We start from the raw sequence: 17,056 nt of genomic DNA, 5'->3' as shown, positions 1-17,056 counted from the left end.
CTGACTTGTCTCATATTCCTTCTGCCTGAAGACTTTCTTTAACATTTTTTTTAAATTTTATTTTTATTTATTTTTTATTATTTTTTTTTACTTTATAAAGTTTCGTATTTTTTAAACATATGCAGTTATTTTCCATCCTTTACAAATGTTTTTTTTATTTTTGAGAGAGAGAGAGAGAGAGACAGAGCATCAGCAGGAGATGAGCAGAGAGAGAGGGAGACACAGAATCCCAAGCAGGCTTCAGCACAGCTCCAAGGTGTCAGCACAGAGCTCGACGCCGGGCTTGAACCCATGAACTGTGAGATCATGACCCAAGCCGAAGTCGGATGCTCAGCCGACTGAGCCCCCCAGGGTCCCCAGGAAGTGCACGTTCAGATGCTAGATCTTGCGTACCCGTTTGTGAGGCTTTCATCTCTAGAACAAGACGGAAGACCAGAAACCTTAGAAGGGATCTGGTAGCAGTGGCGGTAAAGCAAGGGGCTGTTCCGTCTTCCTTGATTTTAGGGGCCCAGGAGGCCTCCCAGTGGCAGGTCCTGCGACCAGCACAGGTCGGGGCTGCTCATTGGCCTCTCAGGCCACAATGTCCTCACAGTAAAGTGGAGATTAAGGTCTCCAGCTTTCAGAACTGGCGTTAGGAATAAATGACCAGCGTCTACACTCCTCAGACCACCAGGAATACCAGCTTCTTTTCTTTCTCCCCTCATTCTCTCATTCTCTGCTATCCCTTTCTTCCTCCTGTGTTCCTTCCCGTAATCCTTCCTTCCTTTCCTTCCTTCATTCCTTCTTTTCTTTTTTCCTCCCTTTTCTTTCCTACTTTCCCTCCTTCCTTCCCTCTTTTCTTTCTTCTTTCCTTCCCTGCCTCCTTCCCTCTTTCCTACCTTCTTTTTCCCCCCTTCCTTCTTTCTGTCTCTTTCCTTCCTTATTTCCTTCCCTCCCTCCCTCCTTCCCTCTTTCTTTCCTCCCTTCATTCCTTCTTTCCCTCCTTCCTTCCCTCTTTCCTTCCTTCTTTCTTTCCCTCCTTCCTTCCTCCTCCTTCCTTCCCTCTTTCCTTCCTTCTTTCTTTCCCTCCTTCCTTCCCCCTCCTTCCTTCCTTCTTTCCATTTTTCCTTCCCCCTCTTTCCTACCTCCTTCCTCTATTTCTTCCCTGTAAATCTAGATTTATCATCCTTGGCACTGCTGGCAATGGAGGCTGCATCATGGTTGGTTAGGTGGGGCTGGCTGTGCCTTGTAAGATGCTGAGCATCACCCTTGGCTTCCACCCACCAGATGCCAGGAGTGCACCCACCCCGAGTTATGAAAACCAAGAATGTCTGCAGACCCTGTCAAATCACCTCTAGGGCCCAAACCACCCCTGGTTGAGCACTGCTGCTCTCATATACACCATTTATCAATAAAAAGTTTTGCCTGCACCTTTCCCAGAGTTCAGAGTAACAAGATTATAAGATGCCAGTGTTCTTATGCAATTTGTATAGATGCTGTTTAATTGATTCTTAAAACTTCCACTATTGCTTTAGAAATGAAATTATATTGTTATTAAAATACAGCAACATAAACATTTTTATGGGAATGAGCAAGCAACGTAATCTAATCATATTAGCTACTTTTACACAATGAAAGTTCTGATCAAATGAGGTGCTGATAAAATAAAAGTAAATATAAAGGTAAAGATATGACACAGTAGTTATTTGCTGATGTTCCATCTCAAGGATGTGACAGTAATGTACTCCATTTTCCCTAGTACCTTCTTGAAATTCTTAAGATGAAAAGAATTTTAATTATGTTCATCTAAATATATTGACAGTGGAATGGATGGATGCATGGATAGATAGATAGATAGATAGATAGATAGATAGATAGATAGATAGATAGATAGTTGGATGGATGCATGGATAGATTAAATATATAATATAGATATTATGCATGGATGCATATATTAGATAGATATGATGGATGGATAGATAGGTAGGTAGATATGTTTGTGATGAAAGAATATGTAAAGAACAAACGCTTAAAGTTTAAGTCAACACTGAGATTATTAGGAAATATGTGCAAAAGGAAAAACTAAAATTACATTATTAAACTCATGTTCCAGGTTCCTCTTTCCAAGAGACGTGATCTTAGTGCAGAACTTGGAGAATAGTAGTGTTTATAATATCAGGTCCTGTGGGGATTTTTTCAGGTTAGCTTCCCCTTGGTTCACCATCTTGCAGGTGCAAGCTTCCTGACACTACTTACCACAGGCTTGTTAGTTACCCTCCTTTGACAGAGGAGGAAATGGAGATACTCAGTGGTTAGGTACTTCCTCAACTGTTCACAATCCCAGTGGCCACGTGAGGTGTCACTGTTGCTCAAGTCTGAAGGGAAGGCATTTGCCCGCTCTCCTACTTGGTCTCTAGACACACACAGCTGACGTTTGCACGGACCCTTTCTACAAGGTGCTATTTAACATGGCGTCACCACCCTTTGAACCTTTTGCTAACTGGAATGAAGGCAGGGTTCCACTTTTCTCCAGCTACCTTCCCCTCCCCTACCAGCCCTGTTTTTGGATGGGGAGAGGGTAAGCCTACTCTGCATGGACTTCAACTGCTCTCTCCTTTATACTCCTACAGTGGATCTATGGGCAAGAAAAGGCTAATTAATTACATGCTACTTGTAGATATTTAAAATCTATCCGTTGCCATGGGTAGCAACTGTCGTTTACATAAGAATACCCTTCAATTCCTACAGCTTTCAATTTTGCAATTATTTCTGGAACACCCACTGAGTTCTGAGAAAAATTTCTAGGCGCTGTATAGAATTATCTTATGATAATAGTTAAGGCTTGCACAGATACTAACAAGCTCTTCTTTTTACCAGGCGGTAGAGCCGGGCATAAAACTCCTAATGGATAATACAGGATGGCATGGGGGTACAGTCTCAGAATGTAGAGCCTCAGGTACTGATCCAGTTTGGTGTCTTCGGTAGGCATTAACATGTATTCATCTTTCAATACCTCTGTTTCTCAAATAGCACATTCTGTGGGGGGAAAATGTTTCAAGGGACAGATGCTCAGTCTTTGCCTTCTGGGGATTTACAGTAGAAATCCAGGGACCACCAATAATCACACACACATCCCAGTGACTGTAATCTACAAAACATGATCAGTGCCGTGGAGGAAAGAGAGAGTTATGACGCTGAGTGAGCCGGCCGACCTCACCCTTCAGAGCAGGACAGAATGGAGTGTGGACGTAGGGGGATGGCTGGGTTCCATGGTGGCGAGGGGAAGATTGACGTGTGAGAACAGCCTGTGCACTTTGGGCTGGAACCTTTGTGAGTTCAGGAGCCCAAAAAAGAGGGGCATGAATGATGGATGGAACCTTAGAAAGTGGCCAAGTCACCCCCGTCTCTGCTGGAGGCCGTTGAGCAGGGGTGAGTCACAGTCAGTACTGTGGTTGAGTCCTCTGGTTGGGGAGCAGTGGGGACGATGAGGCAGGCATCTCATCAGCAGGTCACCCTGGGGTCCAGCCGAGACAGGCTGCTGGCCTGGATTAGGGTGCTGAAGATGGAGGAGTGGATGCAGCCACTGGAGAGATATTAGGGAAGAAAACCAGAGCGGTGTTATAATAGACTTTGGGGATGGAAAGACCGGGCATTGGTTTTCCCCTTTGTTTTTGTCTTGCTCACCTACCTGTGTGGGAGACACATCATGGGAGATACACTGGACGCCTACAAGGGCCACAAGGGAGGGTCCATGTAAAGAGCGGATCCATTTCTGTATTTCTGTCTGAACTGAGACTATAAAGAACACTGTCTCTTCCCACAATGCAACCTGACGATGGATGGTGATTGGAAGCCGTTGCCTTCATGGCAAGGGGCCTGAGATGAATCCTTCGTACAAGATGTTATTCAGGAATAATTATTTAAATACCATGACCTCCATAATAATTAATGGATGAACGATAAATACCGGCATAAATATGTAATATAAAAATCATACATAGTAAATGTTAACATGAATGCTTTGTGTTTGAAAGGAAAGCCAGACAAGTGTTAATGATTTAGGGACTCTGGCAACCTCCCACCATTGTAAGATGTTGGATACTATTCCTGTCAGAGCCAGCGTTACCAAACTGCAAAATATTTGCTCAAATACTAACGATTTCAATGTGAAAATATCCGCAAGAAGCTGTGTATCTACAATAAATGGTATACATATAAATATTATATAATAAATTATAATATGAAAAATGATTTAAAGTATAACATTTTAGGGAGGTAACTTGAGTTAATAGAAAACTATAAAACTTGGTGTGGAAACTGACTTGCTTGCCATTGCTATTGCTTATATGTCACTGTGTTTTGGAGGGTACACCAAAAACAACCAAAGGCAAAGCTTGAAATTCTAAAATTGGAAATTGGATGTTGAGGATGCACCACTGTTTTCTTTTAGATGGGAGTGGTCCAGTTTTCCCAGCACCACCTGCTAAAGAGGCAGTCTTTTTTCCATCGGATACTCTTCCCTGCTTTGTCAAAAATTAATTGGCTGTACACTTGTGGATCCAGTTCTGGGTTCTCTATTCTATTCCATTGGTCCATATGTCTGCTTTTGTGTCACTACCAAACTGTTTTGATGATGACAGCTTTGTAGTAGAGGCTAAAGTCTGAGATTGTGATGCCTCCCGTTTTGGTTTTTCTTCTTCAATATCACTTTGGCTCTTCGGGGTCTTTTGTGGTTCCATGTGAATTTGAGGACAGCTTGTTCTAGCTTTGACGTGGATTGCATTGAATGTGTAGATTGCTTTGGGTAATAATGACATTTGCACAATGTTTATTCTTCTGATCCATGAGCACAGAATGTTTTTCCATATCTTGGTGTCTTCAATCTCTTTCATAAGTTTTCTATAGTTTTCATAGATGGGAGTGGTCAACTGGACTGTCAAAATAGTAACGGCAGACAGCCATCTCTCTATGTCACTGACACCCTGTGATGTATGCATGGTGCTGCCATGGTCACGTCACCATCGGTGACAGGAAGGACCCCAGGGACACATGATGTAAGCCTTGTCATGCAGTGAATATTTCAGGAAGGAGTAATCCCTCCATTTTATCTTGGAGGAAGGAGATGATTTGCTTTCTACCCAAATAAGCAAAGTGTTTTGATCACAAGCAAAAGATGCTTCAGTAATTTAATTTTCATTTCCATGACTAATCCTCGTGGTCGCACAAAGCCAACACAGCAGACATTTCTGACGTCCTTTCTAGGAACCAGACACTGGGCTGGGCAGAGTGTTTCCTAAGGAAACCAACAAAGGGCTTCCTGTAGCTCAGAACCTATGATGTCATGTAGATGGCGCGGGAGAAGTTGTGTGATGAATGTGTGTAATGAGAGTTGCGGGGACAGACGGGAGGCGTATGCCGTCTACTCAGATGTGATGGCCGAATCATGTTTGGATGCACAGGTGAGAAAAGGGTCCGGTGGGAAGAACAGACGTCAAGTGGTGGGGGTTGGCGATGGGCAGGGACCACGCTGGACACAGTCAAGGATGGGACAGCCCGCCGTTGGGTAATGATGCGCTGTTTTTGGGGTCGGGCATTGCGAGTGGGAAATTAGATTTGGACAAGATCGCGCCCCCCCTTTCCTGTTATGTAAGGGCGTGGTTCCCTTCCTCTGGAAAACAGGAAACCAAGACTGCTGAAGCATTTTAGAGCTAAAAGTACTGTTTCGTGCACCTACCCATGATTGTCCTCACTGTCACAACCAGCCGTGCAATTAGATGCAACATGCTTTCGTTTTGTAAGATAATTTCTCTTTAGCATATTTCTCATGGAAGAAGCTAATGGAATCCTTTAACTCAGTTTGTTATTGTGACTCATCCAAAGAGATCCTAGGGCCCTACCCTGCCAGTGATCGAGAGAGTGACTTGTTTCTTGACCCTAAACAGGGATTGCCTTTGAGAATTCCCATCTCCGGGATTCTTTTTACTTATTTTCTTTTTTATTGGTTTATGTTTTTACTCCTCTTTCCAATCCCTGGGATTCTCTTTTTTTGTTCATTTCACTCCTCCCCCACCAGCCCTGGGATTTTTTTTTTTTTTGCTGCAGTAAGTTTTGTGATTATGAAGATGGTGCCTTTTATGGGCTGTTGATGACACATCAAAATCTCGATGCGTCCTTGTTGCTGTGGCTTTATGAACTGAAAGACTAAATACACAGAAGAGAACGAAATATTGAATAACCTTTTTTGAAAACGTGATTGTCAAAATGTGTTTTCCAAAGAAAACTGATGAATTTTACAGGATAGGTGTTTCCTTATTTTAACATGAAAACCCACATTGTAGATCTCATATCCATGTGATTTTATTGTTGACATTTTGAAAAAAAATTGTTAAATTATTTTAGTATCAAATACATATAACCAGAAATCTATTGCCCTAAAAAGAAAGGAGTTCAGGTAATGGAGAGGCAGTTCTTAATATTTCATTTAATTAATGAATTCTTAAATCCTAACAATTTAAAAATTGTTTTACTTTAAGTGTATCCAAATTCAAATGACTATGCATAATCATACTCTTCATTGTATGCTGTGAATTCTCCTCTCTTAATCTGTGGAGATGTGTTCATTAATTTAAAATAATTATGTGGATTTGGTATGATATATTTTTTTTAATTAAAAAATTTTTTAAATATTTTGGAGAGGGAGACAGCAGGAGTGGGGGAGGGGCAGAGAGAGGGAGACAGAATTGGAAGCAGGCTCCAGGCTCTGAGCTGTTGGCACAGAGCCCACCGGGGGTCTCCAACCCAGAACCGTGAGAATGACCTGAGCCAAAGTCGGATGCTCAACCAACTGAGCCACCTACATGTCCTGACATGATATCTTCTTTTGATCTCATAATTAAGCATCTTGGAAACTCAGCAGACATCCATCATTACTTTGGTTCAAAAGCTAAATAGAGAACACGAGACATGGTGCTTTGATGGAGAACATGGAAGTTTATTATTTCTTTTCTTCCTGGTTTTCAGTTTTAAGGGTCACTGATAGGACACTTTTATAGCCTACAGTTTAGGAACCTAATAGGGTATAAGTAATTCTATTCTCAAAATGGTGATGTAGGACTGGCTTGCTTTATCCTACATAATGCCATCTTAAGTGCTGACGTCATTTTTTACCTCGGATCGACTCAGGTGGCACAATGCAGCTGGATCCTTGAGGCAGAGCAGACAAAAATGAGCGCCCGGCAAGGTGCCACCTGAGTGTGCGATGTTCCCCTGGATAGATGGAAAACTGCTTGGAAATGGATGACTTCTTTCAGGCACCTTGACAATCTTATCATAGAGTCTAGCCATGGACTGTGAAAAATGGCTTCTGCAGGGGCTTACGAGAGAAAATGAAGAGCTTTGCGTTTTCTCTTGGCATTTCCTGCTATTGTTAAAAAGGTCAGATGTGCAATTTAAAACGTTCCATGCATGGAGCATGACAAATGTCACATAGAAAATGAATCTGCTTGAGTTGGCATTTTTGGCCAGTTTCCAAAGGGTACCGTTTTTCACCTTTCCCCTCTCGTGGATTTGCAAATTTTGGCTGGTGCAAAATGCCTGTCCCACTCTGAATTGTAGCCACGGAATGCTCCGTGGAGGATATGGAAATTGTGTGTAGATGAGAATAGCAAATTGAGAATAAAAGTGACGAATTAAATGGCACCGGAAAAGAGAGGAATAAGCTGCAAATGACTCTGTCAAATCCATTAAGGACGCTTATAGTTGAAGAAATAAATACCTAAACCTCATCAAGAGACGTACCCACGCAGATTCATATTAAAGCAAAGTCAAGTCTGTTTTACTTCATTTTATTATACTTTGCCGAGCTTAATGACAAAGCTAAATTCAGTGATCTGTAGGCATGGCCAGTAAGCGTTTTCACACCTTGCTCGTGGGTGGATGAATGGATGGACAGTTCTGAAAGAAGTGCATTATGCTATATTAAAATTTAAAAAGAGACTCGAGTTTTCCTTCCGTTAGTTCTTTCTGAGGAATCCATCCTACATACATACGCACAAAGATGCATAATCTTAGTCCACTGGGGCTGCCACAGACCGGGTGGTGTGAACAACACACATTTATTTCTTGCACTTCTAGGGGCTGGAAGTCTAAGATGGAGGCACCAGCAGATTTGGTGTCCGGTGACGACCTGCTTCTGGGTTGCTAGATGGCCGTCTTCCTGTGTCTTCCCATTATAGAAGGGATGACGTTATAGAATGGGACATTAACCCCATTCACAACTTAGTCACACCTCCCACATGACCCAGTCACCTTCCAAAGACGCCACCTCCTAATACCATCCCATCAGGAGTTAGGTTTCAGCATACCAATTTTGAGGGGACACAGACATTCAGTCTGTCTTGCATGGACATAGATGTCCCCTGCTACTGAAATTTTTCTCACTGGGGGAATGAGCAAATGAATTCTTGTACATACGTATATTCTAAAACTACTTTTCATTTAAAAGAGATCACGCAAAGTAAAAATGTGAAGATGCCTATTTACATTAGCATGTAAATCTATATAGGCATGTATATACATTTATCCACATACATATATGTGAATGTACACACGTGGATTTATATGTGTATATTCATGCAAACGTGTGTGCACATGTGTTTTAAATGTGTGCATGTATGGGTACAAATATGTGTATGTAACAGCCTAGAAAAAAGTCTGGAAATAATCGAATAAGCAGGGTTTATGTATAAATTCCTATGCCTTGGGGACAGACAGGCATTGGCAGAGAAAGTGAAAGCCATAATTACTAATGGTTACCTATTCTTTGAATGTTTCACAACAAGCATGATATTATAAAAATGATCCTGAAGCCTATGTAGATCTCCACGTGGGTGACAATCCATGGGGGAGAGTGGATGATTTCATACATTGGAGAAGAAAACACAGCTTAGGATTTGCACTCTGCTGATGGGGCCATATTTTCTCAAATCAGTGTATTCAAAGCTTCCTTACATGGAAACAAACACAAACAGCCCCTTAATGTTTGGGAGAGAATCAAAGGGTTGTCAAAATGATTGCCCCCATTAGCCCCATTTTGAGATTTGGACTGGGAGTCTCAGAGCTTTTGGAAACTCTCCTGTGGTTTACTGTTCCACGGAAATCCATTCCGGGGAATATATGGCTTGCAGATCATTCTGCTTTATTGTTCTATTTCCTATTTGTCATTGCCTTTTTTTTTTTGCTTGGGAGTAACCCCTCAGAGAAATGAACAATGTACTCTACAATTTATAACATCTCAGCTTTGACAGTTTTTATTTCATATCCTGAAAGGAGTCATTATGCATGAAAACATGCTCTTTCCTTCTGGAACCCTATTTCCCTGGCCTCACTCACACCACCTTTTAACTTTTATCCATTTATCTCTTTGAATGCTGGAGCCTCAACATGCATCTCCTTGCTCCTCCTAATTCTGTCAGCCGCCAGTAGGTGTGAAAAATTCCATCTGAACTTAATGGAATCGTCATCCATCCTCCGACAAATAGTAGTAATAACAATAATAATAGGTCATTTTTTAGTGTTTACATGAGATTTTTTTCCTTGATATTTACAATATCTGCATGCAATAGCCTGTATTAACTCCAACATCCAGGAAATGGACACTCACTTAAAGGCCTTGGAAGTAAGGAGTGTCAGAGCAAACCCTGTGAATGGGGACTGGGGAGGGACAAAGGAGGAGAGGAACAGAGGGTCCGAAGCGGGCTCTGTGCTGACAGCAGAGAGTCTGATGTGGGGCTTGAACTCACAAACTGTGAGATCATGATCTGAACTGAAGTCAGACACTCAACTGACTGAGCCCTCCAGGTGCCCTGAGAATGCACCTGTTCTAAGATGGATGTTGAAGTGCTCGTGTTACCCAGCACTGACTGGAAAGAGCTCAGAAAGGATGGACTTCTTGGTCTCCCCTATTTGGAAGTCTCTATTTCAAAGCCATCCACTAGGTTCCCATTAGGATCTTATCATTCCTCAAGCGTCCCCCTCTTCTGCTCCTGACCCCTTTTAGGAATAGAGAGCTGAGCTCCTAGTCTGCCAGACTCCCTCCCTCCTGCGTTGATAGGTCTTCCGTCCAGCCTGTGAAGATTGCCTCTTCTTTCATCCACCGCATGCGTGACGTAGCTTGTGGGATCTGACTTGACCCTCACTCACACCCTTGATTCCCTCTTCTGCTTGGGTTGAGCTCATCTTGCTGCCTCCCAGCTCTATGTCTATCCAGATAATCCATTTCTTTGCTCCCATAGTGTTGGTCCCTTGGGCCAATGAAATTATGGCATGGATTGATTTCACCATCAATATGTGATTTCTGGAAATAGTAGAGAGCGTAAGGATGGCTGGGCGTCCACCTAAACTTTCTCCTCACCACCTCTCCTGTCCATTCCATGGTTTTCTATCTTCTCACCCTTGTTTTTTTTTTTTTTTTTTTTTTTTTTTTATCAGAAATGGTCTTCTCCCTCTTCACCAAGAGAACAAAGACTCCATCAGGAATGAGCTCCCCAAAACCACATAGCACAGTGCATTTGCAGTTCAGTGTGCACCCACATCTCTTCTGTCCCCCAGCATCTGGATGACACTCAGCATTCCACCTGTGATCTAGGAGTCAACCCTTACCACCAAGTCCTTTTTCCTTATCCATTCACCTCTCTGTTTTTCCACCCTGAACAGTCCTAACCCTGTCTACCTGTTCATTCTTTATTTATGGCAGCAAACTGATAACTTTACTGATTTCTTATGTATTTCCAGCATATGCTTTTTTCAACGTTTAAAATATTTATTCACTTAAAATAACAATAATGAACCAATCCCATGTTAACATAAATGAACAATTTTATGAAAATTGTATTTTAAAAATTGGAGTATATTTATTTATTTCAGGTGTAGAACTTAATCATTTGATATTTCTATATATTTCAAGATGATCAAAGTGTCCAGTTAATATCTACATAGTTAGTAATTTTTTTCTTATGATGAAGACTTATTAAGATTCACTGTAGTAGCACCTTTCAAATATGCAGCACAGCATTATTAACTATATAACATACATGCTATATATTACAAACCCATGACTTAATTTAAAAATGTTTATTTATGTGGAGAGAGAGTATGAGTTGGGAAGGGCAGAGAAAGAGAGAATCCCAAGCATGCACCTGTCTTTGCATTCTTAAATATTGGCCTCTCCAACATTTTGTTCTTGACCTATTTCTCTTCTCTCTTTCTTGTTAAATGTTTATTTATTTTGAGAGAGAGAGAGCATGAGTGAGGGAGTGACAGAGAGAGAGAATCCCAAGCAAGTTGTGTGCTCATAGTCAATGCCATGAGCCATGAGATCATGACCTGAGCCAATATCAAGAGGTGGACGCTTAACCAGCTGGCTGAACCACCCAGGTGTCCCCCTCATTCTCTTCATTATAGTTAATCTCTGAGTGATTCAGACCACCCACATCGCTTCAGCTACACATCTCTGTGAATGCTTCTTCTCTTTATTGGCAGGCTAGACCACTAATTTCAGTCAGAATTTGTATTTTTAACTCCTATAAAAAGCCTCTACTGGAGTGTCACACAGACCTTCCAAACTCAACATTCCAACATGTCCAAATGTTGACAGAACGCTTTCCTGTAAAGCCTGTTTCTTCCTTTGCACCTTCCTGTTGGTCAGAGTCCCCCTGAACACCAGCATGCCGAAGATAAGGATTCAGGCATCATTTACTTCCTCTTTCTCGCTGCTTACAAATGACTTACTATATGCCGCCATTTCTGCCTGTAAAAGGTCCCCAAACACGAGCTGTCTGCTCAGTGTCCAGAGTGACTGCCGCGTTTCTTGTTTTCATGGTCTTTGGATGGCCGCTGAAATTGTCACTCTCCTCCCTCCAGTCTATCCTTCAGGCGACTGTCATACGCATGTCCCGAGTCTCCAATCTGATGACTTCATTTCCTAATGAAAGACCAATCGTGGCCACCTCTCTCCAGTGGCCGCCTGTTCCCCACCCCAGAGAACCCAAGACCTTTGAGACAATGCAGAAGGAGCAGTAAAATATTTACCAGCGTTTTGGCTCCAGGGTCAGCTCCCTGTAGGTCCCACCTCCGTACGTCATGACCTCCTGCCCCTCGGAACAAACTGCTCACATTTGCCTGAGGACACCGTGCTCTCCGACACACCTCCCGGCCTCCCTGCCGGCGAGCTGTCCCCAGATGTCCGCTCCACGCTCCATCAGCGAAGGTCCCAGCCCGTTATTAAATTGGGTACAAAACGCTTTCTCTACCGTACCCTTCATATTCCTGGAGAAAATATACAAGCACACATGGATATATTCATAAATGTACATATACATAACACATACATACAGATATACACCTCAATAATATGTATACATGCATATCGATAGGAAGTTTGACCTAGTTTTGTGTTTTGTGTTTCTGATGCTTAGACCATTTGTCTTTTCCAACTATTACTTGGGAAATGGTTTCTTTTTCCTTTAAAAATTTTTTTTTGATGTTTTACTTATTTCTTTGAGAGAGAGCGAGCACAAAGAGGGGAGGGACAGAGAGAGAGAGAGGAAGACACAGAATGTGAAGCAGGCTCAGACCTTGACACAGGGCTCGAACCCACGAACTGTGAGATCATGACCTGAACTGAAGTTGGACACTTAACCGACAGAGACACCCAGATGCCCTGGCAAATGATTTCTTGACTGATGAAGGCACGTGGGAGATGATTCATGCCCAAGTACAGAATATTAGAGCCGCAGGATTGCCTTAGGGGAATTCAGGCCAAAAAATGGGAGGGGTCACTTACTTCCATTTTTTACTGGAAAATTATGCAATGCGTTATTAAAAATGTTTGCTTGCTGCGTGTGTGCTAAGTATCAAGAATTCAACAGAGAATCGGATGTGAATGGTCCAAGCCTTTATGCGTCAGAGCAGAGTCGAAGACATGTTGTAAGGGGTCTTGTAGTGTTTTGTCTCAGTCTTTGAAAAGAAAATTCCCTGTGGTCACAACTGTGCATTGGCAACATAACCCCATTTTTGGGAAGTAAGATCGTGTAGTCTTTCATTCCTCTTGCATCAGTTTGCATTTTACACATCTTGGGTTTCCTGTTCTGAGCTTTGGTTTCTGGCTTCTGGAATACAGGCGGGGACTGGCGGGAGGGTTAGAAGGAAACCGTTTCTTGCTCTAGTGATAGTGTCATGTCTTCCAGACCCAGTGTGGGCAGTGCTCTATGCGTGTGGTTTCTTCTGATCCTGTCCCAGCTTCTGTCCCCAGGAAGCAAGCCCTTTCTTGCTGCCGGGGCCATGTTGTCCAGCAGGCCTGCTGACTGGGAAGAAGCCCAGGCTTAGATACACCTTCCCACCCCAAGGCTTTGACTTGAGCAGCTGGGTGTGAGTCTGGAAAGTTCCACCGCAGGGAAGAGTATCAATTGGTCCCTGGGAGATTCCTTTGGGAGCCTCTGGGTTTGGAGGTAGCTGTCCATCAGCAACTTCTCCATGGTGGGGTAGACCAGTTGCCCTGTTTGCTGTTACACCTACTTTGTCCTTTCTTTCCATTAAGAAAATAATTATGAAAACCTGTTAATCATGCTGTTTAGTAGAATTTTGCAGACAATAAAAGTTTAAAAGTTTTGTTTCTGAAAGTCTCAGCACAGAATGTATCTGCTGTATTAGTTGGTGACAGTTTTTACTTTAGTTCATCAGGCTTTTTAAAAATAAGCTTAATGTTCATGTTAGACTCAATAGGCATCTAATTACTTTTCAATAAATGCGATCAGAACAAATATAACCTAGGGAAAAGGAAGACGAATTACAAATACCGCCTATGAGGTTTGTGAAAGTCTACGCACAGGCTTTGAATAGAGAGAATTCCTATTCTACTCAAGGCTTTAAATCATTATTTTGTTATTCCATATCATCATATCAGGTGGATTTTGCTTTGTTGGTGAATCTTACATGTGTTCTTATGACTTCGTTTTGATAGATGGAGGGTGATATCTGGAAAGCCAACCATCGACGTGCACATATCCATCTGGGTCATTACACACATACGCACAGATAAACCCACACAGCTCTATGCAAGGCCCACCAGCTCCCCTTCCCTTAGGAGATCTGAGGAAGGAGAGAATTCTTATCACCTTATTGTGGCCTGCGGTGTCTCATTGCCGGCATCTCCGAGTGGTTCATGTGACACTGCTGTGTACTCGATGTGGGGGGTTGAGGGTGTCACCACAGGGGCCTTGACAGGGTGGAGGGCAGAATGCTTTTCTCCTGGATGAAAGGAGGAGAAATACCACGAACTGACTAATGTAGCGGTGTGTCCAGTAGTTCTGGAAAGCCTTGTTAAAAGTAATGCAGACATACGGGTCCGTGAGGGTAAATTTTTCACCCGCAACCATCTCCAGATACTGCATCATCTAAACCTCATCTTGAAAATGCGGCTCAGCGCTGTGGACAAACAAGAGGTTGGTAGCCAAGGAGGGAAGAATGGGGCTCCACGTCTGCACTGAAGTCTGAAATCCTTGCTTTAAGATCTTCCTATCATACCCTCTCCAGCAAGGCACTTTCCCTCGTGAGATTGGAGACTCCTGCATAGTTACTTACCAGCCTTGGCTATTACATTAAATACTGTCATCTTGTATCAGCCAGGTCAACTTGTGTTCTACAGAAAAGCACTGTTGCTGTTATTTTCCAAGAAACAGCTTTCAGGCGAAATATATTCTTCCCAAAGAATAGAGAGCTTGCTTGTGGTCAGTATTGTCTGAATGGCTTTATGTAAACACGCCAATTCATTGAGAATACCTTAAGATCAGAGAAGAAAGATGTGCTGCTTTTGCTTAAATTTCACATTTTCACTTCCTCCTAAGAGCCTGAGGCCATATACGTTTCCTGTATCACATTGAGGACAAACTGGAGATAATTTCGCATCCTTGGAAGTAGATGTTCTTCAGCTGAGACCCAAGGCTTCCCAGGGGGTCTAAGCACCACCCCCTTACCTGTATGACATTTTTGTAAATAGATGACGATGTATTTCCCATTGAGAGGAACATCTAAGTGAAGTCCATGACCTAGAAAAGGTAAAGAATTCCCGGTTTGGATTCAGAATGTCGGGACCACTCACTTGGAACATAACAGGAATTTCTCTTTCCTATATATAAGTCTGAGCCATATGGGATTGCCATGTGCTTGGTCCTAAAACTGTCGATTATTGTCATTTCCATATGGCTCAAACTGTATTTTTCATACATTCACATTATCTCTCCTCCTAAACAGCAAGTTCCTCAAAAAAGACAGGGACACAACTGCCTCTTGTCCTCACCCAGCAATTTGTAGGGAAGGTGACCAGGAACAGAAAATGTTTTCACTTCAAAGGAGGAGTGTATTTGACTCAGACACATCTTGTTTGAAATCTACACTGTGTCATCCAGAGCGGGTTAATACAACTGTTCAGAAAACTGGGATAATGAAGCCTCAGAGGGTTGTGCTAAGCATTTCTAGAAGCTAGGAGTTCACACTGTAACAGGGTAGTGCCAATGATCTCCTTGGTATTTAAAATTTTTTTGAGTGCGTATTTATTTTTGATAGAGTGCATGCACGTGAGTGGGGGAGGGACACAGAGAGAGGGAGACGCAGAATCTGAAGCAGCCCCAGGCTGTGAGCTGTCAGCACAGAGCCTGACGTGGGGCTCGATGTCATGAACTGTGAGATCATGACCTGAGCCAAAGCCAGATGCCAAAGCAACTGAGCCAACCAGGAGCTCCAAGTTGCGCATCTTTTTAATGGAGGAGGGGTACTCTTGAGGAAATAACCTCCGATGAATGAATAGGTATGTGGCAGAACTCAAAAATCCCCCTACACCTTCTCCAGGGGAACTTGTGGTCATTTTCCTGGATGACCATGAACTACAGTAGAAGGAAAAGCTCCAGACATGTTTAAATACTAGAATATTCATATATTAAATAGTTATAACCATATTACCAGACGTAATTATGTGTTTTAGGATATTTGTTCTCATAGGAAACAAATTTAGGACACAAGTCCCTACACAGAAGACAGAGCCGTCATTATCACTGACAACTCTGTGTCGTCTTGGCGTGCATGTTCTCATGTGGGGAAGTGAACCCGGAAATGTAGCCTCAGGAAGTGATTATAAGTGACTCTCGGGATCCCTAAAGCAGGATGGTGGTGAGCAGTGACTGAGGAGGAGCTTGTTAGGACAGGTGTCTCTGCCAGGTGACATTGGAGTGGACAACCAAAGCCTTTTGTCAGTAAGTCTACTGAGTAGGGCCAGAAGGCAATGCCATTTATTAAGTCCATTATATACAGATGGAACCTGAGAATTACCTGAGTGAGTAAGGCAGCAGGTTTAAGACGGGCAGTGAGGCTCGCTGCTGGTCCACTGTGATCCTCAGACTCCCTCCCAGGAGACAAAAGTAGATCACATCTTGGTTCTGATTCCTATGGCTGCCCCTCACTGTACTGCTTCACCTGTTCCCAGACCATTACTAACGGAGTAACAGAGCAACACTGCTGAATGGTTTAGATATCATTTTTAAGTTCTCAACACTGTCTTGTAATTTGTTATAAATCAGAGAATGGTAAGTCTTGTTCTGTGGCTGGCTTCACTGGGTGACACGCTGGACATTACGGTCAACACGTGCTTGTAAGCATATTTTTGTTCTTAGTAGTCATGGAAACAACTCTGTCCCTTCGTCCCCCACCACAACCAACTTGGCCAGTGTGCACACGTTCAGAAATGAGATGCTAGATGTCATGAGAGAGCAGAGAAGTTACAGGGGAAGGACCAACTGTCCAACACAGGAGACCCTGACAATGGACACAACACAGATACATGGGAGCATGTTGAATGACCCATGCATAGGCTCCTCCACTTATCCATCCATCTCCCATCCATCCATCCCCCATCTCTCCATCCATCCATCCATCCCCCATCCATCCATCCATCCCCCATCCATCCATCCTCCATCTATCCATCCATCCATCCATCCATCTTTCCTTCCATCCATCCATCCATCCCCCATCT

At 42.9% G+C, this 17,056-nt stretch overlaps 1 protein-coding gene across 6 annotated transcripts in view; it reads left to right on the top strand.

The window, feature by feature from the left end:
- The window catches only part of NLGN4X (neuroligin 4 X-linked), a 309,862-nt gene that overhangs the window by 121,351 nt on the left and 171,455 nt on the right, over positions 1-17,056 (top strand). Inside the window, exon 1 of one of the 6 annotated variants that reach the window (XM_029930275.1) lies at positions 5,326-5,438. The exons of the other annotated variants lie outside the window; for them this stretch is intronic. Coding sequence (XP_029786135.1) covers positions 5,423-5,438 — 16 coding nt within the window. The 5' untranslated portion in view covers positions 5,326-5,422. Of the gene's footprint in view, positions 1-5,325; positions 5,439-17,056 lie in introns of those variants that run through there. 6 annotated transcript variants of the gene reach the window in all.

Source organism: Suricata suricatta, chromosome X (genome assembly GCF_006229205.1).
Source record: "Suricata suricatta isolate VVHF042 chromosome X, meerkat_22Aug2017_6uvM2_HiC, whole genome shotgun sequence".
NCBI lineage: Eukaryota > Metazoa > Chordata > Mammalia > Carnivora > Herpestidae > Suricata > Suricata suricatta.
This window is presented reverse-complemented; position numbering and strand designations above follow the sequence as displayed.